General features: G+C 48.1%; 2 protein-coding genes across 2 annotated transcripts; one reads left to right on the forward strand and one right to left on the reverse strand.

The window, feature by feature from the left end:
* The first annotated feature begins 1,099 nt into the window (after positions 1-1,099).
* Positions 1,100-16,504, forward strand: ACRBP (acrosin binding protein). The gene is made up of 10 exons (XM_085324605.1): positions 1,100-1,124; positions 1,488-1,697; positions 4,651-4,745; positions 4,910-5,018; positions 5,468-5,888; positions 14,784-14,916; positions 15,144-15,320; positions 15,428-15,595; positions 15,671-15,757; positions 16,391-16,504. The coding sequence occupies exons 1-10, from the start codon at positions 1,100-1,102 to the stop codon at positions 16,502-16,504; spliced, it is 1,539 nt and encodes a 512-aa protein (XP_085180731.1).
* Positions 16,505-17,528: 1,024 nt separating this feature from the next.
* Positions 17,529-20,558, reverse strand: LOC146584522 (protein Wnt-4-like). Its single transcript, XM_085324579.1, has 5 exons — positions 20,494-20,558; positions 19,913-20,151; positions 18,856-18,987; positions 18,546-18,688; positions 17,529-17,996 (listed from the first exon to the last, which is right to left on the reverse strand). The coding sequence occupies exons 1-5, from the start codon at positions 20,556-20,558 to the stop codon at positions 17,529-17,531; spliced, it is 1,047 nt and encodes a 348-aa protein (XP_085180705.1).
* Positions 20,559-22,446: the final 1,888 nt, after the last annotated feature.

A 22,446-nucleotide genomic window follows, 5' to 3' on the forward strand; every position in this document is an offset into this window, starting at 1 on the left:
ACAACCAAATTCAGGCTGTGGGGTGACACTGTAGATTGCAAAGCTGCTGCACCATCCTGCATACTGCTCATGGATGCAGGTCTTGGTGCTGCTGCACCAAGCATTTTCCTTGCAACTGCTCTGTGAGAGCCATTTGCTTGTGATGATTATGGTCRTGCCTTTCCCTGTTGTGTTACAAAGTGCCTAGCCATGGGAAGTTCTCCCGAGCAGGGTTTTGACYGTAATCCATGTGATGCACAGAGAGGTCCCCATTGCTGTCACAGGAATGGGGTCCTTCTCTCAGTTCACTGCTGATGGTGAAGTAGCTGGAGAGTCTGTGTTCTTAGGGCAGAACTGTAGCTTCCCCTCCTCAGCCTTGAAGAAGACCTGTTTTGAGAAATAGTGAGAAGTTCCTATAGTGCCTTATGTGACTGGTCTTGAATGTCAGGTGTGCYGCCACCACCAGTGTCATTGACACCTCTGTGCTTAGCTGCCAGTGCTGGCAGTCTCTGTGTCTTTTACCAGCATGACTCCTCTTCTTGCCTGGAAMGACTTTAATGTTCAGAGAGTGACTCTGCTTCCTCATGATTAAACATCAATTTTAGAGGGAGAGGAAGACCAGCCCTTGYTTCAGTGACTATTTAAGTATTTAGAAGGTGACACAGCCACCTAGGAGAGATTAAGCTAGTTTCCTACTGACTCCTGAAACAGGTCRGTGCTTGGACACTCTCCAAGGGGGCACAATGGGTGTTTGACTCTCTGCCAACAGCAAAGGCAYTGATTTTGTCTCCTTTCTTCTGCAGAAGAGCACAGAACACTTTGGTGGGTACTCTGCCCTGGTCGAGCCTGCCTGGTCCTCAAATGTTGTTCCATACTGCTGCCAGCCCCCATCATGTCCCGGGAGCAGAGCTGTCGTTCCCAGAGTTGTTTCTGTTCYTCCTGCTTGCCGCCCGTTGCCCAGTCTGCCTCACATTCTCTCTGTGCCCTCGCCACAGCCAAGTGTGAGGTCGCTGCACTCTCATTCCGCCACCGCTGGCRCCACCAGGGCCACTGCCACCATCGTGCTGGCTGCCCAAGCGGAGGGCTCAGCAGGATGGCAGCACTGGCGTGAAGGACGGAGATGCTGAGACTCCCCTCCCTGATGGGTGAGTGCTCCCCAGGTTGCTGCTGTCTCCATGCAAGACCTCAGTTCAGAACCTTGAGGCCAGGCGCTGACRTGTCACACCTGGAGCGAAGGGAGCCTTGAAGTCCCTGCACCAGGTTACTCAACCCATGCCCCCTCCTGTCCCATCCCCTTGCAACACCAACCCTGGGACCAACAGTTGCCTTTGCTCTCCTCCAGAGCACTGGAGGCTCCTAGACAGGATGTGGGGCTGGGGATGGCAGAGCAAATCCTGCAGAGTTTGCTAAGCTTGAAGCCAGAGGCTGGGAGAAAATGAAAGCTGCTCTTTTAGTGCCACTTATCACTTCACCTGGATTGTTAAGCACGTCCTGCTTTTTCTTCTCAGGGGTGCTGATCTGGCTGCTGCCCTCCGCTGCTCCACCAGTCCMTTTTCCAGGCAGCCCTCTCTCCGACAGTGAGTACCAGGTCTTCTTCTCCAACCTGAGGCCCTCCTGGAAGGCACATGTTGCCTGTGAGCTACGACACGCCCATGGCTGCCTCAGTCCTGAAGTCCTGCAACAGGACCTGCAGGAGAACCATGGCCAGATCCCTGAAGGTAGGGCAGTGCAAATGTGCAAGGGCACTCCACATGCTGTCAGTGCTCCACTGAGATCACCTCACCTTCAGAGTGCAAGACAGCAATTTCCTGGGCTGGAATGGCACAGGCTTTCTCTGTCCTGTCACYAGCTATGGAAATGTCACAGAACTGCAGAAATGGTGGTGGGTCAGGCTCTTAGATGTCTGTAGTCCAACCTCGGGATTGGAGCAGGACAATCTCGACACTAAATAAGGTCACCCTGACTTTGTCCAGGTCAGTTTTTGAAATCTCCAAGGATGAARACTCCAATGCCTCTCTGGGTACCTGTTTCAGTGCTACACCACCTTCCTAGTGAAAAAGTTTGTTGTAGTGTCCAGTCTGAACATCCCAAATTGGAATTTTTGGCTTTTTCCTCTTATGCTGCCTGGCACTACCAAGAGGAGCTAGATTCTGTTGTTTTTGTAGCTTCCCTTTGCRTAGTTGTAGGCTACTATTAAATCACCTCTCAGCCTCATCTATACCTGACCAACCAAGCTCAGCTCCCTCAGCCTTTCTTCATAGGTTACCCACTGAAAGCCCTAGCTGCCTTAGTGGCCCCATACTTGCTTCTTCACTTTCTCCGTATCTCTGTTGAACTGTGTTTGGAAGGGAGCAGGGGGAGAAACTGGCCACAGTTTTGAGAAGATCTCTGGCCTGCTCTTCCCAACAGTTCATGTTATGGACTGACCGAGTCTTTTCGGATAGATCTGGGATTTAGAAAAGAAGTTTGGTTTACAGGCTCTCATAGGYCTTTAATAAACCCTGAGCTGATAAGTCGCTTTTCTCAGTGTATAACATTTCTGTGGCCAAGAAACATTCCAGTTCAGAAATCACCATGGCAACAGCCCCTTTTAAATCTCTTCAGTCACACTTTCCCTGCACCCATGCATCCGAGAATTTAAATGGAATAATTATATCTGCACAGCTGAAAAACTTGGGACTACTTCTGTTGTATTTTTCTACAGAGAAAAAAATAGGAGCAAATTTCTCATAAAAATATGTCTTTATATTTAGCTATGAACGTCAAGGAGCTGCATGATCAGCCAACTATCTGTGCTTATTTGGACTGGAACTCGAGGGCCACTATTTCTTGCTTGTTTCTGCAGCTGTGGCAGGGGAACGGTTCCTCTCCTGCATCAGCAGATCCAAGGACAGGTCCAGGTCTCTTGTCTCCTTTGCGGTGACCAGCAATCCACAATTCCGTGGTGCTAGCTGCACTTGGGGGCTGTCCCTGGTTCCCTTCCTGGCAATGTCCAGCTCCCCTTTGGAGCTCTTTGCTGCTCTTTAGCGCACATGGGCACTCTCCCACTGCTGCTGCCTTCAGACRCTCAGCTGCCGAGAGCAGAAGCATCTGGGGAGTATAGAGTATTTCCTTATTGGAGAAGATCTTAGAGAAAAAAGGAAGTAAGGATCAACGCTAAAGGAGGCAAGCTGCTAGTCCTGCTATGCCACCAGCAGTTGATAGGTTGTGGGAGAGCTGATCTGTGGTGTAAATAAAGAGCAGGTAAGTAGACCAGTAAAGAGAGTCCAYGGGAAACCTTATCTGTGTCAAGTTTTTCTTCATTTGCAAGGCACTGGAATTAAAATGTTCTCTTTTTCTCCTCTAAAATGGGAAGTTTCTGTATCATCAGAAGGACATTCTGTGCCAGGACAGAAGAAACCTACAATATTCAAAGCCTGGCCTGGCTGAGGAGGGCCAGGGGTATRTTGGAGTATAGGCGATGCTTGGGCTTTCTCCCCTGCTTGGTTGCCCATTGCAAGCAGTGTCTGTGTGGTGGAATACAACTACGCAGTCCCCAGTTTGTGTGCACTGGCAGAGTCCGTGTTCCCTGCGTCCTGGAGAAATTTTACAGGCTGTCACTAAAGGACTGAGGGAGCTTCAGATTTGCTCATTACAAGTTGGCCTTTTTCTAWGCCGGAAATCTGGTAGATACTGAAACTCCAATTTTGCTAGTGAAGCCTTATGCTTAACACAAGAGGTGAGGGATTCGTTAGATGGGTATATAGCCTCCTGTTTATTGTGTGGCAGAGGACAGCTTACCAAGAAGTCATCCCAGAGGGCAGTGAATGCTAAGCATTTTCTGCATACCGTGCATTACAGCTTGCTCACTCTGCAGACTGCTGTCTTACTCCTTGTTTAGGCTGTGTCTGCCTTTCTTTGGTGTGAGATGTCTGTCTTCCCTGAATTTTGGTGATTTTCATGTTTGTAGCTCTTGGCTTGTCCAAGCATGGAGCAGAGGGAGCACAAAATTACTCCTCTCTGGAAATCTTCCAGGATTTTTGGCTCTGCTGCAGGACCTCAGCTATCCTGTGATTGCTGCAGGAGGACTTGCAACTTCTCAACGAGTAGGGCCAGCAGTGCTGCTCAGTACTCTTAYACAAGTACATTTAGGCAGTCTTTGCCAGCAGCATGGCACTGCAACAAACTTTCCTTCATCCTCAGCATGACTGGAGTCCGAAGTGTTTTCCTTTGACAAGACCAGAGAAAGCTTCTAGGTGCAAGGTTATCTCATCTGGTGTTTCCAGTCTTGATCTGGTCATTTTTCTAACCCATCACATAACTACTTGCCTGTCTTTTTGCTTTTTTGTTTGCTTGTTTGTTTTTCCTGTCTAAGACTAAGAACAGAGTCCTTGCTAGGTTATGGAAACAAAAGTTTTAGGCCTCTAAAATGGAAGATAGCAGGTGGCAAAGGGCAGAAGGGTGAAGCGAGACCCTGTGTGGTTACCCACGGCCTGTGGCATCTAAGCTCTGTTTTAATAGCATGAAGCTCAGATCAGCACTCGGGGGCAGCCCACTTTGACTTTCTGTTCAAATCAACCACAAAGCTGAAACTAAGCACCCAACAGGCACTTGTGTCTTGTTACCCCCAAGGGGGTATATGCTTAAAGTGGTCACCTGCCCCAACCTGACTGCTCTCTCACCTGTCTCTAGGGCCTGTCTGCTCTGATTTTCCAGAGGCACTGTGGTTTCAGACCTTCTGCCAGTTTGCCCAGTACCGCTGCTCCAACCGCAAATTCTACATGAAGGTGAGGATGAGGTTTAGGCTGGGGGAGGGGGGTGTCTCTCTCAGGGGAAGGAAGGAATCAAGTTTCAGATGGTTCCAATGGGAGAAAGGATCCATGGCTGGGGTAAAAAGGCAAGGAAGATAATACGTGGGACTCGAGTTTCTCCCTCTCTCTCCTCTGTTCAGCGAACCCTATGTCCAAGTTTGTCTCCTCCAAAAGACCATCTTGTCCAGGCAGAGCGATCTCATGCTGTGGGCTCCCGGGCGAAGGATGCAAGCCTCCCTGCAAAATCAGGTATGGCTACACTGGGCTCCTMTGGATGTCTCTGCTTGTGTGCCTTTCACGTCCAAGTACTTTTCTTCCCTGCARAAAAAGTTGGTGCAAGGTTTGGGTCCATGGCCCGCATGCGAGAGCAGTTGACGTGCAGCTGGGAGTGGGCCAGCGCATTGTCCAGTCACTTCTGTCGTCTTGGTCTGCAGAATGGTCCCGTAATTGAGACAGGAGCAGGGGCCTGCAGGCATGGCAAAAACCTTTCTAGTCCCCGGTGTGTACGGGTGCACGTAGCAGTAGSAAGAACATGTGCACACATGTGAGCAGCTGCTAACACAGAGTGGTTGCAAATAAATTAAGGGGGGAGGCAACTTTCTGGCTGATTTCAGAAATGTGCCCTCCACACAACTGGAGTGCAGTGAGTGCAGCTGGAGCTGCAGTCTTTCAGTCCTCCTGTCTTGCTCTCTCCCCAGCTCTGGGGCAGCCTTCRCTTTTGCACATTGACGCCCATCTGCACTCCAACGTGGACACTCTCCTGAAGTACTCCTAYGCGCTGTCGAGTCAGAAACCAGTGGCTAAGCACCTCCCTTCTGCCATGGCAGTGGCCCAGGTTGTCCCCTGGAATGGGGGGCTGCTCCCTGTGCCTCCACGAAGCCCGCCAGTCCCAGCTGCCCCTGCAAACTTGCCTCCCAAGCTGAGAGCCCATGCCCAGGCTGGCAGAGTCTGGGACTACCGCCTGCAGCACAGCATCCAGCAGCTGAACAGCTTGATCCTCTCGTTGGAGACGTCRCTGAGCACAGAGGCCCCTTCACAGGCCTCCGGCATCAAGGCGGAGSAGGGCAGTGCATCCAGCGGCGCTGAGGAGAGGGTACAGGAAACGGCCTCCGGCGGCAGGTGAGGGAAAGGCCCAGCTCCCTGCCTGGTTGATGGACCCTGGACAGCTAGTGAGCACAGGCAGGCTGTCTGGGGCAAGCCSTCCCACACTAGAGCAGGTATGTACGCAGGGAAACTCTCTCGGACATCCCTGCCCCAACACTGAGTGAGCAGGGAGTGGGTGTCCCAGCATTGCTAGGGCATGAAAATGCAGGTAAAATGCATTCAGGCAGGGCTTTACTCCTCGCACATGTGCAACAGCGTGTCCACACGCTGCAAGGGGCTGCCTTGTGCCGTCCCCTCTGTGCTCATCCCCCTCCCACCTCACGGCTGCCAGGAGTCTGGGTGACTTGCAGAAATACCTTCCTTGCAATCACAAGCCGTGGAGATACTGGAGTAAACATGGCTCTCTGCGCTCCTCACCTGTCTGTGTGCAACATTAGGCTGATGTTTCTTGAGACACTCTCATCTGAGAAGGGCGCTGGGATGCTTTAGGTGCTGGTTGAGCATCTCGGCCTCTTCTCAGCTGGGGATGTGCCTGCCTCAGAGTTCAGGCAGCTGGGGCTGGCGAGGCCAAACAGACATGACCAACAAAGGGAGCACGTTTTTGCACTCAGATTTGCTTTTTGATCCTTTCAGACTTTGGGGCTGAGGACGACTTGCATTGGCTGAGATGCAAAGACTATTTTGCTTGCCAAGAGTGAAATTAATGCTGTTTACGTGTGGATTTCAAGAAGAAATCATTTAAGTTTTGCTCTGTTTGTGGCTGGTGATGTTCCTGTAAGCACACAGGTTTTGTGCATGTGGGATTTCCATGAAAATACTGCTACATACTGCAGCATACTACTACAGCTGAGCCAGGGATCACACTCCCGCAGATAAAAATAGATTGAATCACATTGTTAGAACTATAACTGTTCTACTGCAAGACTATAACCGTTCTATTGCAAGACTGTAACCTCCTCCTTGCTAATGCTGTAGGAGGCCTTTACTGCCTATCAGATGTTTCCTGTTATATTTACACTAAGGCAAAATTACACGTTGTTGAGAATACGTTAATTTTCCCTTCCTCTGAAACTAAGCCTTGCTCTGATTTAGTTATGTAGGGATTATTGAGGGACTGCTGTGATTGCATATTCCATCACAGAGTTTCTCAAAGGCACTAAAGCTGACCGTGGCTATAACCTGACGTCAGGGTCCCATCAATCATAATAATCAAAGCTTAAACTCAAGTTAAAAAAAAAAAAAAGGCAAAACAGACTGCACTTCTCAGTTTCACTGTTCAGTGCATCCTATCTCCTCTCAAAGGGGCTTCAAAGCAGGACCTAAGAAAAGGGCAAAAGGCTCTGGGACATTCCCATTCCAGTAAAACATGCAGCACTGTGTGGGTTGGTCAATGTGCACATGTGATATTCAGCATCTGGTTTAACTCCAGGTGTGCACAGTTGTGCCAGAGGCACTGGACCTGGGGCTGCATATTTTGCCTGGAGTCCTCCGTCCAGCAGGAATTCAAGCCCTCCTTCTTCCTCCCTTCTTGCAGAAACTGCCCTGTGGTTTCTTGTGAAGCCAGTTGTGTCCTTCAGAAAGAGACACTGACAGGAAAATAATAAGATGAAGAATTTGCAGTACTCTTTCATGGTATTTACACTAACCGTGAATCATTATGGCAAAATATCTTCTATCGCATTTATTTTCTTTTTTTTTTTTTTTTTTAGTTCTCGTTGTGCTTTTCTGTCCTGGGTTTAAAGAGATATTTAGGACCTAGTATTTCCTTTTCTCCCTGTTAGCTACATAYCACAAGTCAATCTTACAATAAGGTAAGCGGAGCTCTGTGGCTCCCACACTATGAAGCCCGCTCAACTCTCATTTCCATGGCAGTTTTCAGCGTCCTGTTAAAACATCCACATGCTCCATGCCCGTAGGCCCCAGCTCATGATCAGTCTCAGCAGCTCTGTTAGCAGAAGGAAATCAGCCGGCTTTCCCTACTCCTCTGTTTGCACATCCAAGAATTGCCTCTGCCCTTTTTCCCAGGGCTTCACACCATTGAGTTGTTTGTCCTCTGCGACCCCGAAACTGCTTTTAACGTCACGCTGCCCCAGATACAGAGGCTGTGCTGCCGGTATGGCTGGCGTTCTTTGCACCCAGATGCTGTTTGAACTAAACCACGCTGTTTGAACAGGACGAGCTTCCCAAGCAAGCGCGGTGCCTGTCTGCAGCTGCCCCATCCTCCTCGTGTTTTACCTCTCCGACAGTCTTTGTGGTGCTGATGTTTTTCATCCCCAATGGCTTTGCTTCTAACACCAGACCACTCATTAAAAATATTGCACTGACAAAACTCTCCCCTTGAATTATCACCTCTTGTTAGCACTTACTTTTTTTTTGGGGGGGGGGGGGAATGGTAGTTCAATCAGATCAGAGTTCATTTAGTGTTTTCATATTGCCATTGGGTTTGGCTGGATTTTGAAGGGAGAATTGTGACCAGGCAGGTTTTCTTATCACCACAGGGCCAGAAAAAGTTAAAGTGCTCCCATGCTTTTGGGAATCTCAGACCAGGGAGCTCCCGGTGTCTCAATGAGGCAGAGATAAAAAGATTACAAAACCATGTGGCTTAGCAGGAGAAAGAGGGAGTTTGTCAAACTCCTGGATAAAAGGGTGGAAGAGGTACTAACTCTCATATCCTTTCTGAGGTGACATGATATCTCCCAGCATGAGGAGTGGAGATTCAGGATAAGGGGGCAAGCAGATTGGAAGTTGGTTGCCCTGCCAGCGCTGAGAAGCCTTAAATACTGGGACATGCTGTTTAATTAAGACCTAGCTGTATCTTCATGATGTCCAGTGCCTGTGACAGGATTGTCAGGCAACATAAGGTCAAAACTTTACCCAAAACTGTAATGCTTTAAAATACTGTTTTCCATTGTTTACATTCCCCTAAGCTCTTGGACAGACACTATATTCCTGTTCTTCAAATGGTTCCTGAATCAGATTATCTGCTGGGTTTGAGGYGCCGCTCTGCCTGCCTTCTTGGTGTTCAGGTAGCGTACAGGCTGCTGAGATGTCCCTGTCACTTTACATTTCAAAGGCAATGTCAGATGCCCAGACAACCCTTAGCCAGCACACTAAGAACAAGAGCCTTTTTCTGCACTTGCTAATTTGAAAAGATCTATTCCTAATACATGCTGTTAAATATTCTTCTCTGTTATGAACAGGCTGAAAGATATTTATTATTCTGGGTAACAAGATATGTCAACTAACACGCTCCGGCTTCACAACATAATAACCGTACCATGTAGTATTGCTCAGGGTATGCTATCTAAAAAAGATCTCTTTTTCTTCTTGAACTTGCTATCAATGAATTTTTTTCTGTAGTGGTTTAGCWTCCTGCTGTGACACACATAAATCAGAAGTTACAAAATGATGAAAAGCTGCTGTTTGCTCCTTATTTTCTTTTCTGCTTGCCTCAGATGCTTACTCCACCTYATATAGCTAGCTATATGGGAGGTTCAGCAGGTGAAAGTTAATGGCAAAAATCCTTATAATCTACACTACTGGAGAGGTGGCTATTCCCAGTCAGCCCTCTTCAGAGATACCAGMAAAGTAAAGTAGTCTGCATGTGTGTCATGCCATGTCTTGAGTTCCTAAAGCAAGGTGGGCTTTCCTCCAAAAGTTTCCATTGGCACTATTGAAGAATTACTGAACTTGGAGTACAGATCCTTCTTAGTGTCAGCTGAGTTTTGCTCTGCCACATCCCCTTACCCTCACAGCCAGGCCAGCAGCAGTATGCATCAAAATTGCCCAGAAATTAGAAAGAAGGGACTGCTAAGGTGGACGAGGACTGCTGGACAGGTGTGCTGGGATGAAGTATGGGAGAAAGGAAGGCAAAGAGGGCAGCCTGCTAAATCGTCCCATCTCCTGCTGTCCCCAGATGCTCCTGCTTTTGGCAGCTGAGTCTCTGAAGGCAGCAGCAGTGGGAGAGTGCCTGAATACACCGAAGAGCAGTGTTGGGGAGGTGGATATCACCAGGAGAGGAACCAGTGACAACCTCCAAGTGCAGCTAGCACCACAGAGTGGGGGCTTGCCAGTCACCACAAAGGAGAGAAGAGACCAGGACCTGGCCCTGGATCTGCTGATGCAGGAGAGGAATTGTTCCCCTACCACTTCTCAGTTGCTTCCAGGAAATAGTTCTCATTGCAGATGAGGCAAATGTATCTCATCTGCTTAAAGGTGATAGACCAACTTATACATTGGCAAGGGTGAGGCCAAAGAACCTTGCAGCAGCAACAGAGAACAGAGATAAAGGAGGAAATGGATGTGAAAAAGAGAGCGACAGAATTTCTTGGTAACCTGAGGCTGATGGAAAGATTCAGTTTCCTGGATGGGTGAGAGGATGTTGTGGGTACAGCTTATGTGCTTTTACATACATGGTCAACAGAAAAGTGTCAAGAGGCTGTACTTATGAATATGAGGCTGTCACATCTATAAATCTAAACTTTGTCATGTAGCAAAGGCTTCTACACATGCCTGACTTTGAATCTGTTCTTAACAAGTAGGTCATCGACATTTGGTGGGTGTTTTATCACTGAACTACTTATGAAAGCACTCTTTCTTAGAAAAGAACAGAGCTGAATTCCCTTTTACTGCTTTTTTTCTTTTTTTTTCTTTTTTTTCTTTTCTTTTTTTTTTTTTTTTTTTTTGCCTGGAATCCTCTATTTTCATCTTGTTCAGGCTGCATTTGTTGGACCAGTAAATGTGCTAGAGAAAGCAACCCAGTTTGTAGCAGTCAATGCATTCTAAGCCRCAGGCTGCTATTTATTTGCTATTTTAAAAAAATACAGGAGACAGGAGAGTTTCCTTCTTTTTCAATCTTGTTCATGAAAGCACGGGAGACATTTGTATCATTAATATCAYTTTTAATTATTCTGAATGTGCTTCTCATTTTACTGGCTTGATCACCCTGGTTTGATGACAAGGGGATTAAATCAAAATATACCACGGAAATTACAAGCAAGTAATGGAATAATAGCCAATGATAATATATTTGGCGGGAAATTATTTCAGATAAGCTAGGAGAATAATGTCAAAGCCATTAGTTGAAATTTGTGAGTCTCAGCAAAATGACCCAGCCAGTTCACCAGCTCTTGAAGGTGAAGATCCAAATGTGACTAAGCAGTTGAGCTTTTGAGTGCTGGCAGGGGCTCATTTCAGTCGTTACAGGTTTTATCAACAGAAATGGACTGAACACTGGTTCTCTCTGGGGCTGCTCTGCTTAAGAGAGAATTTGTCAGTGTTAGGTAATCCCCACACAAAGAGAAAATCTTTTCTTTCGTGAATCTCAAGTAGCATTTCCTATGAGTTGTATCACAGGAAAATGTTAAGATGCTTGAATTAAACAACTTTAGACAAGATTTCAAGGTGGGCTAGCACAAACCACAAGGACATTTTGCTTAAATTTGAAATATTTTCCAGTTCTTTTTTGTGTCCTGAATTATCTGAATGTTTACAGAGGAAAAAATGTATCATACAGGGTCATGGGATGGAAGAGCAGACATGAAGTATCATATAGGTTCTGGAATTGCTCTCTCAGAATAGGTGAGCTTTATTTCCTTTTTTTAATTGACTTATATTTTAATCCTTCTCAGCTTTGCCTGAAACAGTTGTTATGTGTCATTGCTATCCTCAGTTTGTGTTCTTCTATCTTTTCTGAATCCCGATCTTCCCTCCATCAACCTATGACCAGACTGGTCATAGTGTGATGCATTGCAATAAGAGGTGCATGGACTTGCAAATTTTAGATTTCTAGGATCTGAAATGTCTTCAGTTTTCCAGTGAATGTGGATGTGCAGTAGATTGGTACCACAGAAACTTGTTTGTGTGTTTTCATTCTCAGAATGCCATTTGCAATCTGTCCCATGCAATAAAGATCTGTGTGTTTAAGGAACATCTTAGCTTGTCTGACGCAGGCTAGAGCAGCATCTGCTGCAATGTGATAAAACAAGATTAACCCTAGTATCTTTAAAAAATATCTACCATGGAAACACTCATTGTATTTTCTGTGACTGAGACTTTCCAGATTCTCTTGTAGTATCTAAATGAGAGAGATGTTTTCAGAGATCCTGGCAAGCTCATTTGGGTGAGCTCTTCGGGTACAGGATGGCTTGTTTCTGACCTTGTAAAACTGCAGAGTGCATGCTGTTAGCTCCTTCATCCAYGCAGTGCAGCAGGGCCCAGGGATCTATTAAAGCATGACCTTGTACAAACTGCTGAGCTCCTTGCATTTGTGTACATGTAACTGATTTCACACAAACCCTCGTACCCTGGTATGTATATGAACAGCAAATGAGGCAATGTTCTCCTGAGCATGTACCCAGTGTGTGTGTGTGTGTGTGTGTGTGTGTGTGTGTGTCCAGTGCTCACAAGTGTGCACAAAACTTCTTCCTAGCAGTAGTCATAAGGTCCATCCACATTGCCCTATATAAGTGCACACACAAATCCAGCACAAATACCAAGTGGTCACATATTTCTGTAGATATAGGATATGCTTCTCAAGTGGTCTGTGGACACCACTGCTTTATTTCTTCACACAGGATGTACTGGCAGCGGCTTACATGTGCACAGTTTGTCTGTCAGAAGTTGTGGCAAAGAAGCTGATCTCTTTTGGCCTCCAGGTCAGGCAGTCGTTCTGATCACTTACCCTGGCCTTTCTGCACAGCAGAGGACACAGAACTRTGTCTGATGGTTCCCGAAGAAAAAACAGTACCCTGTGGTTGGTTTACAGCCCCTCTCCAAAGTGAAATTTGRCATATCTTTTTGAAGTCTCCAGGGCATGGAGATATCTTAGGAAGAGGTCATATGATAAATAGCCTCTGTATTAGCAACATGAATCAAATTTCTAGTCTGAATGTGTCTCACATGAGATTCCAATCACTAAAAGTYGTCTTTCATCTACTGAAGAACAGAGCCTGCTAGCTGATCCCCACCTGGATAAAATACAGATTGACTGAATGGTGAATTAATATCGCCTTTGCTCAACTAAGTAAAGCTTTTTTAGCTTCTCACTCTAGGTGAAAGTTTTCCAGGCCTTAGGTGATGTCATCTTCATGAGCTCCCTCCATGTTCTCCATCTCTTAAAAAAAAAAAAAAAAAAAAAAGAGAGAGAGAGAGAGAGAAAGTGAACATCAGAACTAAAAACATTTGAACTTCTCCTGCCATGTGTTGAAAGGTCACATCTGGATACTCACTCATCACCTTGGGCTATGAACCTATGTACATATCACTGTCATCATTAAGTCCTTTCTATAGTCACTGCTTYTGCAGGTGCAATATGCCAACCTATATCTGTGATCCTGCATTGTTGGTTCTTAGATGTTATGACTTGTGCTCAAATGCCCATCGCTCAAATGAGCCCAGGCCACTGAAGGAACTAGATCACACTGTAAAGCTAGTGACTGCTCTTACTTACACTCCTATTGCTATGGTACGTGCAGACCATGCCAGAAACGCCTTAGTGAGTAASTTTAGTTTTTTGCTAGTTTTGTGAGGGAAATATGGCCAAGAAGAGTCTGAGAAGAGATTTCTGCAGAGATCRCTTGGTTTCCCCAGTACTATAGATGATTTCCCAACAGTTATTGTAAGATATATTTGAATCTGCTCAAACAGATTCAAATATTTGGCCTATTTTAAAATATGTGCTGAGTTTGTTTCAGTCTTGTGCTGGTTTTTAAGTCTGAAGATGAAGCTAGCCTAATTCAAATTCCTTATAAACATCCAGGTAATATATATTGTCTAAATCACTTTCCTTGCCCAAACATTTGATCACTAAGAAAAATTTGAATAAGTGACAATGCTTGCTTTCCATGGAGCTGTGACTATTCTGTCCTTTGGTACAGCAATAACTGCGTCTAGGACCACTGTTCCCATGACTTTACTACAGCTCATTGCTGAGAAAACCTCCTTTTGTGACCTAATTTCCATCTATAATCAAGGACATAAAGTTAGCTTCTTTCCTTCCCAATCACTGGAATTTCTCTATCATCAAAACAGTTCTGTTAACTGCCAATCTGAAGGTATCCAAGAGGTCTCAGACAGCCTTAGGAAAACTCCTGGATAGAGGTTACTCCATGCATGGTTTTTTTTAGAGTATTTAAACATAAGAAATTGCTGCTCTACTCTTCGTCCTACTTTCTGATAGATCAAAATCTGTTCGTTTATCATTGGTTTTGTTTCCAGACACAGAAAAGAAGTATTTAGTAAGCATTTCTGCCTCTTCTGTGTCACTGATAATTCACATCATCCCTGTCTAAGATCAGTTCTGTACCATGTCTGGTTTCTACTGCTCTGGAGAGATCTAAAATATTCTTATTTTACTTGCCCTTTTGTCCCTAGGTTTTCTACTTATACCTTTAGCTTCCCGTATCACTTTGTATCAACAGTTAATTTGCCATCATTGCTAACAATTTTCTTCCTTTTCCATCAAATATATTGGCTCAAGCAGGAGAGGAAACCTCGTAAGTTATATACTCCATACCCAAATTGGACTGCCCCCTGGTTGACACTCAGCAGACCTTTAACATCTTATTGCTGTGCAGTCAGATGGGCAAAACAATGCAGCAGCTGCTGCAGGGTCCCTGCRAAAATTCCATGAATTGCACTCCTCCTCCAGTCCCTCTCACATGCTCCCAAATGCACCTTCCCCGCGCAGCCTCCACGCCATGCAGGCGTGTACACTCTGCGGACATCCCTGCTCCTCAGTGCAGTTTAGCCAAGAGTCCAAGGTTTCTTTGGGATGGTTTCTTGCTTTATTTTGGGGTTGTTTGCCTTTCTGTATTTCTAACTAGAGCCTATTTCTTCAGCTTGCGATGAGAGAATGTYACAAGAATGAGACCCCAAGACATGACTTTTCTCTTCCTTTTCTCTTGTTAGCCTTTTAGCTCTGGAGAAGAACAAGGCAGTGATGATCCTCTGCCGTGCAATGTTGGAAGGAAACTGTATCTCATCAGTAGTCACCCAGGCCTGGAAACAAATGGAAGAAAGAGCCCTTGGGCTTGGAGAGTCGGTAAAGATGTTGATGTCCATCTTTGACCCCACAGTGTGTAGGGCTCCTTATAGTGCTGATCACAGTGCTCCAGTGGCTAGAGCTCATTGGCACTGCCTTTTCAGGAACCACCTTCTGGGAGAAGTAAAGAGGGTTTAACAGGGAGACAAGATCCAAGCCAGGGATATGGAAGCTGCTCAGCTCTCTTCACTCCTCCTCAACTTCCCTTTGCACCCTCCCCTCTCCAGGTGTGTGACAGCCTTGGGCGGCACCACATGGACCTGTGCCCTGACTGCGCTTTCTGCTCACTGAAGAGGGAGCAGTGCCAGAACATCACCAACCTGAGACGTGTTCCTTGCAGGACAGGCAATTTTACTGCCTACATCAACCCCCAGATCTCAGCCCAGTATCAGGCAGGCAACCAGGTACAGAGCGTGCTGTATCTCTGGCTCCTCTGTGAGGAGGGAGACAGGAGGGAGTGATGGGGAGAGGGAGGAAGAAGCACAGCTCTCCCAGTTCTACCCCATTACAGGACAGCTCCACGAAGCCCATAGAGTACTATGCCCTCAATGTTTACAGCGGGTCGAATGCAGAGTACTGGTGCGGCCACTTGGGCATCCACGGCTGCGATGATCCTCATGTAGCCCTCTGGCTGCAGGCAGAATACACTTCCTTTCCAGCTGTGGACACTCCGAGCCAGGTGGGTGCCATGCATTAAAGCACCCTCCCGTCTCTCCTTCTTTTTCTTCTCCTGCTTTCATTGCTGTCTCCCCAGATCTGTGACTCAGATGGAGTTCAGCACCCTAGTTACTGTGCATTCAAGAGCCACCAATGCCTGCAACACAGCCTCCACAACCAAAGGGTGAGAAGCAGCATGCACTATCCTTTAGCCAGCCCTTCTCTATGGCTAGTCACTCCAAATTCAGGTCCCTTCCCACTCCCAGCCTTGAGTTCCTGCCAGACTCAATGGCCCAATGCTTTTCCCTCCAACAGGACTTGAAGTGAATGTGTTTGTGGGGGTGGAAAATATTGACCTAAGCTTAGATGGCTTGGTGGCATGTCATTGAAACAGCATTTGCACAGATACTTCAACAGATAGCAGCAGAGACAGTCGCTAATGTCAAGACAGAGGAGTCATGGGGAGCTGTTTGGAGTCTCCCATCCATCACTGTATCAGTGTGTCCCTCTCATGGTGGAGGGTCTCCCCCACTTGCTGTATGCTTCCAGGTGGTAATGAAAATCAGAAATACCAGAGCAGGACAGAAGACTAGCCTATATCTTAGGAAACACACAGTTCAGCTATTGTCCCCTCCCTATCACTTCCCAGGAGGCCCTCTCCTCTAATGGCCTCTTCCATCCCATTGTTTCTGTGACCTGAGGAGGGGCTGTCCCACCTCCAGAGCTGCTGCATGATGCCCTTCATCCCAGAGTTCCCTTTGCCAAGGGGAAGAATGGGCATTGGTGCTAGTTCCTGGAGTTCAGGTTTTCCTTTCAGGTATCTCGCCTTGGCTGCCACCGGAACAAGACTTACCAGGTGCTGAGTGAGGAAGAAGGAAAGGAGGAGGTACTCCTGTGGCACCAGTGGTTCCTCAGTCTCACTGAGCAATAAGGTGCAATAGTGGGACACACAGAAGGTGCAGGGATCCAGAACATGCTCTCTGGRGCTGCAGTGACATGGAGAACCTGGACAGCTCTTCCTAGACTCTTGGCTGTCCAGTGAGCTCCACATGACCAAATCTCATTATCTGAACACCTTCTCTGCATCCCCGACAGCAGCACAGCCAAGAGGGAAGCTTCATTCAACAGCATTTCCCTGTGGTGCCTGATAAAACTTCTGAGAAAAATTTTCTCCAGCCACAGGAACTGCGGAGAACTGGAGAAGGCATCTGCCCTGGGGAAATGGATTTAGKCCCAGAGGCCCTCATGTCCTTGTCTGAAGTCCCCAGCCATCTTTTGTCTTTACCTTTTTCCAGTAGCATTCCTAAAGCTGAGTCATGTTTTATAAAGAGCTCATTCAATCCACAAAATTAATTTACTCCCTTTTCTCTTCCACTGCCACTCTATTTCATCCCTTAGTGACCCTTCTCACAACTGTTGTGGTTCCTCAGTTCCCTCTGCTCAGTTCCCTGTTGTTTCTCACGTGCTGGAGCTCACATGGCCCCAGACAAATGAGCTCTCAGCCCAAGGATTCCAGCATGGTTTCATCCCCTTCCAGCACACTGGAGAGAGCAGAGCCGAGTGCACTCTAGATCCTAGATGCAGCACACTAGGAAGGAGCTTCGTGTACACGCTTCTCTTTTTATTGCAGATGTTTTATTTCTAATGTTTAAGGGTTTATTGGACTTGCATCCTCCAACTGTCTGTCCATAAAAAGAATTCAAACTACAAAAAGCCCAGTAAAGTTGGAGAGAGCATGCCAGGCAAAGAACACACAGTAGGTTGTGGGGCACTCCCAGAGCCACAGGCTGCTCTCTGAAGGGCCTATGGAGCAACAACCCACATCACCTCAGAAGTTCTTTCCCTGCTTCCTCTACTGTGTCTCTCTCTGTAGCTGTTCTCTCACCAGATGCTCCATGTGCTTGTCCCTCTTTGCTGTCCCCTGTCAACCTCCCACCACCCCAGCCAGCTTACACTCAGCGGCAGCTGTGCACTTCCACCAGGTGCCGACATTGCTTGCACTTGACCGAGCAGCACCAGCGAAACTTGCAGCTGCATCTCTCCACCACCTCAGTCTGGGCTGTGTGGAAGCCCCTCCCACAGCACAGCAGCTCACAGCCATCCATGGCTGGGGATGTCCGGTTGCACTGGCGGCCAGAAGTGCCAAAGACCCCACGCCGGGGATCCCAGTTGCAGAAGTCTGGACTGGCCAACAGGTAGATCAGGTCATGAGCTGTGTAGGGCTTGAAGTGAGAGCTCTTGGGCACCAGAAGCTTGCGGGAACCGACCCGCTTGGGGTGAACCTCCGTTGCCCCCTCAAACTTTTCCTTGAGGACGTTGCCCACCTCACGGAAGGGGGGCATGACTTTCCAGCATGTGCGTACTTCGCAGGAGCCCGACACACCGTGACACTTGCACTCCACCTTCATGTGGGACAGGATAGCCTGAGGCGGGGAGTAGAAGGCAGTTGCCAACCAGACCTGGGACACCTTCCCCTGTGCCTGCCCTACACCTCCCACACCTGTGGGCCCCATATCACCTGCCATTCTTCCACACCCCTCCCACAGGACCTGCGTAAGGGATCAGAAAGAGATCCCAGCACTCCGCYGGGAGGCAGGACCAGCCAATGGGATGGGAAGGAGGTTTTTTAGGCTAAACGGAGAGATTATGAAACTGAAGGGGCCTCACTGTGGAAAACAGTCTGACTATGGTCTATTAGAAAAATCTCTGAAGCAGTGGAAGAGAAGATGGAATCTGCCCTGAAGAAGGTAAGGAAAATCGGGAGCCAGCTCTGAGCATAAAAGAAACCAGCTCCAGCACGGGACAGAACAGTAATGGGCTCTGAGGGAAAGGCAGCAGGACACAGACCTGCTGTGGGAGTCTGTGGCTGTCCCACACTACAACTTTGGGAAAGGGGCGGGACTGAGCTCCACCTAACTAGAGAGAAACTCCAGAAGCAGAGTTTGCTTACCAGCCCTTGTTCCTGCCCTTACCTTCCTCCCAGCTTCATTATTGTGCAGGTTCATGAGAGCTYGGCTGGAGAAGATGCCACGGCTCCTTTCTGGATTGTCTACGAAGGCTTGAGAAAATGCAATCCCATAAGACAGGTTATCAGAGCAGCCTGACCACTGAAAACCTGCAGAAGGAAAGAGGCCAGGCAATGAAGAAGGAGAGGTCTTGGGAGGAGCTCCAGAAGGGCAAAGGGTGGAAGAGCATACAGAGGTATTCTGGGAGAAGTGAGCTCTGTCTTCCCCAAGAAGGGTGTTCCCTGTGGAGCTTGTCCTATGTCATCCCCTCATTCACCTTCGGGGCTGACTCCTCGGATCTTGCGGTCACACCCACACTTCTCCAGCTCCCCACGGCTGCAGGCCCGAGTCACAGCAAAGGCAATGCCCGCGGCGGAGATGGCGTGAATGAAAGCAGATTCCCGTGTGCCTGCAGCAGGGTGAGAAATGGCACCTATCCATTGAGCTTGGTGTGCTCCTTTGTGGAGAGAAGAAAGGCACTGATGGGATGCACAGGGGAGGTGTGTTGGAGGGAGCTGTAATTGCATGAGGGAGGAGGAAAATAAATGGAGACTGCTTAGGAAAAATCACTCTCAGGATGTTCAGACAGTGCTGCATCTCCCAAGGTCTGTAGTAGTATCCAGCAAGGACACTCTGCTTGTGGGCAGAGGGCATCCAACCTCTGGCATCTGCAATTCTCAGGCCCAATGTTCCCACTGAAGAGAGAGAAGTCAGTTAATGTGCTGCCCCAAGAGCCCTGAAAGGGGAGCCTGGTTGTCAGTAAGCCTAGGACTAGGCCTCCCATGCAGGGAAGTTTGTGAGGGAGAGTCTTGCCACCTTATCTCTAGCAGCCAGTGAGAACAAGCTGCTCTTAGCTCCCTGTTTGCCTCCTCCCATGCAAGCACATGTAAAATCTGTGCAGTGTTGTTTTGGAGCATGGACAGATCCTTTTTCCCTGGCCTGGGGCAAAGACGGATTGTGACCTTGAAGTGAGAGGTTTGATTTGACCTGCTACTCCTAGGGGTTGGGCTGATRACACGGATAGGGAGATCTACCAGTCTGCAAAGCTAATACCCTGAAKGGTCCACATGGGACCTAGAAGCCAAGTTTAGCTGAATGGTAAAGATGTTTAGCCAGAACATTTCTATTTWGCTACAGCATGTGCTGTGTTCCAAGTTTGCTCTGTACTGACAGCTAAGTTAGCATGTGCCTGAAGATGCTGRGGCTGGGCTCAGTGTGACTCTTACACATTAACCCAGGAAAGGCTGGTGTGCCAAGGGGACCCCAGCCACATATTGAAGGGGATCGCGCCACAAACCAGCTCTGCCTGTGCTGCCTCCCCCTTGCCTGCTGACCTTGGATGATGACTTTGCCGAAGACCTGCAGGCCCTGTAGTGTGGAGCAGTTCCACCGGCGAGAGTGAAACTGATGCTGGCACTCCTCGATGGCCAGCTCTGCTCCATGCTTTACCGCATCCATGGCTTCCATCTGCCGCTGGCAAATGCGTACCTGCTCCTCTACCAGCCCTGTCAGACCCATGCAGCCACCAGGGTCTTGAAGGGCCCCATGCAGGGAACTCTGCTTGGCCAGGTACCTGTGGAGCAAAGAAGAGTCTCAGCACAGACAGGCTAGAGCCAGGGCTGTCTGCAGGCAACTAGCCTTCTGTAGTCTTATTTTAAAGTAGAAATGAGGCAGGAAGGAGGTCGTGTGGCCTCCTTTCTGTGCAGAATTGGAGCTCTCTCCTGACCTGAACCTCTTCAATTTCTCTGTGTGTCTCTCTTGGTGTTCCCAGAGGTTTTTCTTCTAATGTGCTGCCTTTGTGTTGCCCATGTTCCTTTTTCCACCCTTTTTTCACAGATCTGCCTATTCACCTGGGAGACAGCAGCTCTCTTGGTCACTTTTCAATCCAGATGGTAAAAGTCCAAAGCATACTTACAGCCAGGTCAAGGAAAAGACGTGCTGCACTGGAATCAGTATCACATACAGCCACACCATCTCCATTCTGTCCCCGGTGAAACTTCACCTTCAGTTCCTGTGCATCCGTCGTCTGACCCCCAACTCCTCCGATGCCAGACAGTTGCTCTCACGGCAGCTCTAGATCAGCACTGCAAAGAACAGGTAGCCCCAGCCCTGGACAAAAACCGTGGACTTCCCTGTTGTGTTTGTCAGCGTTGGACTCCTGGTGGCCCAGAGAAATCTGCTGGGTTGGCCCTGTGAGCTTATCCACACCAGCACCGTCCCCTACAGTTTGTGGGGCAACATGGGAGAGCTCTGAACTAGGACTCCGGGGCAAGCATCTGTCCGAGGGAGCTCATGGCTGGGAATAGCATCAATGTCTGACACCTGGTCTCTGCAGTACTGTAAGCAGATGATCTAGTGATCTTTCTCAGCAGTCAAGTTCCTTCATCAGCAAAAAGCAGCCTGGGACCCAATCAGTACTGGCCAGACTCTTCCATGCAAGAAAAATCTGGCAGCATCAAGCAGCAGCTACTAGACCCTCCAGCTCATCATTGCTTTCTGTCATTAAGCCCTTTGGGGAGCCAGTTTCCCTGCAGTGACAGTTCATGGGAGCAGAAAGAAGACTGGCTGCCTCCCTCATCCCCAGCCGCTGTCCTTGATGATTCTCACTCATCTACTTCCCCCAGACAGGAGATTCCTCTTTTCTACTCTGCAGCCCACATAGCTACAGCAAACAGACACAGCCTGGCTGCTTTTTGGCTCTTAACTCTTTCCCTAGCAGCTCTGCCTTCACTCTRCTTTTTCCCTCTTAGCAGGAAGGACTGTCCTTTCCCTTACTCTGAGAAGGCATAATGGGATCACTGCCCCCTTCTCTGTTGGTAGACCTTTCCTAAGAACCTCTGAGAGGTTAGGAAAATTTGAGTTGGGTGATTAGGATTAGGGAGTGAAATATCCTGAGGTTAATGACTGTGATCCCCCCATCAGGCCTGGGATGTCCTCTAGGTGTCCTGAAGTCTCTGGAAGGCATAGGTCCCACGCACAGCCCAAAGGTTTCTGCTTTTCCTGCCTGAATGACTCAGAAAGTGAAATAATGCTACTCTGGCCTTGTTACAGGTCTTCCACATCTTCTGCATGCCCCACACATGGGCTAACCCCTTTGTTACACTTTTCTACATTACCCTACCCAAAGAGATTTGAAGAGTATTTGGGTTTCTCAGCCATCCTTTCAAACCTGACCAACCCCTCTGCTGCAGTATGCTTTCCATTTCTCTGCTCGTCTCTCCACCTCTGTGCTTCTCTAGTTCTGCTTGGTCCTTGCTCCTGCCTTTTGGAGTCAGTACTCTGGGGTGACAGACATGTTGGGATCTGCAGCACCAGGGTGTAGCCTCCGACACACCCCCCGGTAATCTGGTCTTACCTGCTGCCAACTCAGACAGCAGTGAGGAAAGGCAGGGGGTTGTGCTGTTCTTCCCAATGAGCCGTGTCTCCAAGGAGCAGCTCAAGGGCAAAGCCGTGACCCCCCCCCCCGGGAAGGGCAGCGGGAATTCACAGGCGGACGAGCCAAGACCCGCTGAGGTGAGTGAACCTGATTGTGTAATGGGTGCTGTGGGGCTATGCAGACCTGTGGACTACGCTCATTTCCCCTGTGTCTTCCTCTCCTGATACACATGGTAAGGCCAGAACTGCCAGGTTTAGCATGTGTGTGCATGCATGTGCACGGAGGCAGATCTCARCAGAGGGAAAGGTTCCCATGGAGCATGTTAAAGACTCTTTTTGAAAAGGGGGAGGGGCCCCTCCATTTGCAAACTTTTAATAGTACCAGAGCCTTGATAGGAATTAAAAAGACATGAAAAACTGTGAGAACAAAGATCCCAGCAACTAGGAAGCGAGAAAGGGAGTCTGGTTGCTAAAAGACAGGCACTAAAATGAA

Source organism: Rhea americana, unplaced genomic scaffold, assembly GCF_003343005.1.
Source record: "Rhea americana isolate MKP2758 unplaced genomic scaffold, rheAme1 scaffold_92, whole genome shotgun sequence".
NCBI classification, from domain to species: domain Eukaryota; kingdom Metazoa; phylum Chordata; class Aves; order Rheiformes; family Rheidae; genus Rhea; species Rhea americana.